At 31.3% G+C, this 946-nt stretch overlaps 1 protein-coding gene across 1 annotated transcript in view; it reads right to left on the bottom strand.

Annotated features, from left to right (window-relative positions):
- Nucleotides 1–454: 454 nt before the first annotated feature.
- RP2 (RP2 activator of ARL3 GTPase) overlaps nt 455–946 on the bottom strand; it is an 89,427-nt gene continuing 88,935 nt past the window's right edge. Inside the window, exon 5 of the mRNA XM_007958912.2 lies at nt 455–538. Within this exon, the coding sequence (XP_007957103.1) occupies nt 455–538 (84 nt within the window). The remainder of the gene's footprint in view (nt 539–946) is intronic.

The following is a 946-nucleotide window of genomic DNA, read 5'->3' as shown; positions in this document are numbered from 1 at the left end:
ACGTGTACAGGTTTATTCTAGTTGACCAACTAGTAACAAATACCTCTAAATTAAAAAAGATAACAAACATGGAATGGAATGTATTCTCAAAAAATAGCAGAGAGCATTGATGAAAGTTTAAATGATTAGAGATTTGAAAGAACATTTAATTAGGATTAAAATAATGAACTATTAACCACTTCTATTTCCTAATAAGAATATCATATACAGGAAATAAAACTGCAAGACTATTGGAGAAGTAGATTAAACATTTTTAAGCTGATTACAACTACTTAATTTAAGATAAGCTATTTTTTAACTTCAAGTAAATAATGGAGTACTCAGCAATTTATTCAAAAATAAACTTCAAAATTTTTAGCATCATAAAAATCACTAATACAAAAAAGTGTAGTATCAAACTATATACACGAGTTGCAAAGGGCTTAATACCAAGTCCTTGGTTCCAAATTACACTTCACACTCCCATCTGTATATCAGCAAAGTTGTAGAAGTTGTCTACATCTTCAGCCGCTGTCTCCTTGCTTTCTGATACAAACATCTATTTTAAATATAAAAGAAACAAAAAATAAATAATAGCTATTTCAAGATGCCCAAAGCCTATGTTTTCCACAAGTCAAAGTCACATTTTCATTTATAATATTTAATCTGTTGATTTTCTGTAGAATTCATACAACATAGTTTCAGTAGCTCTTTTAAAAGCTCTTTCTTCTTTTTTTTAATTTTAACAACTTGTTTTACATTCAACATTACGTGTACATTTAGTTTCACTTCCCATTTACCATGCCCAATCCTAACCCAGTCTCCTCCTCTCCCTGACCGGTAACCCTCTCCTTGTGCCCCTCATATTTATGCACTTCTGTTTGTCCTGCATTTCATCAATTTGAATGTTGGTCCTCTGGTACCCCGTGGTCTATTGCTCTAAGGGATGTATTACTATAGAGTATGT

This window comes from Orycteropus afer, unplaced genomic scaffold (assembly GCF_000298275.1).
Source record: "Orycteropus afer afer isolate SDZICR_OR568_19922 unplaced genomic scaffold, OryAfe1.0 scaffold01205, whole genome shotgun sequence".
Classification (NCBI taxonomy): domain Eukaryota; kingdom Metazoa; phylum Chordata; class Mammalia; order Tubulidentata; family Orycteropodidae; genus Orycteropus; species Orycteropus afer.
Note: the sequence above shows the minus strand (reverse complement) of the source record. Positions and strands in the feature narration are given on the sequence as shown.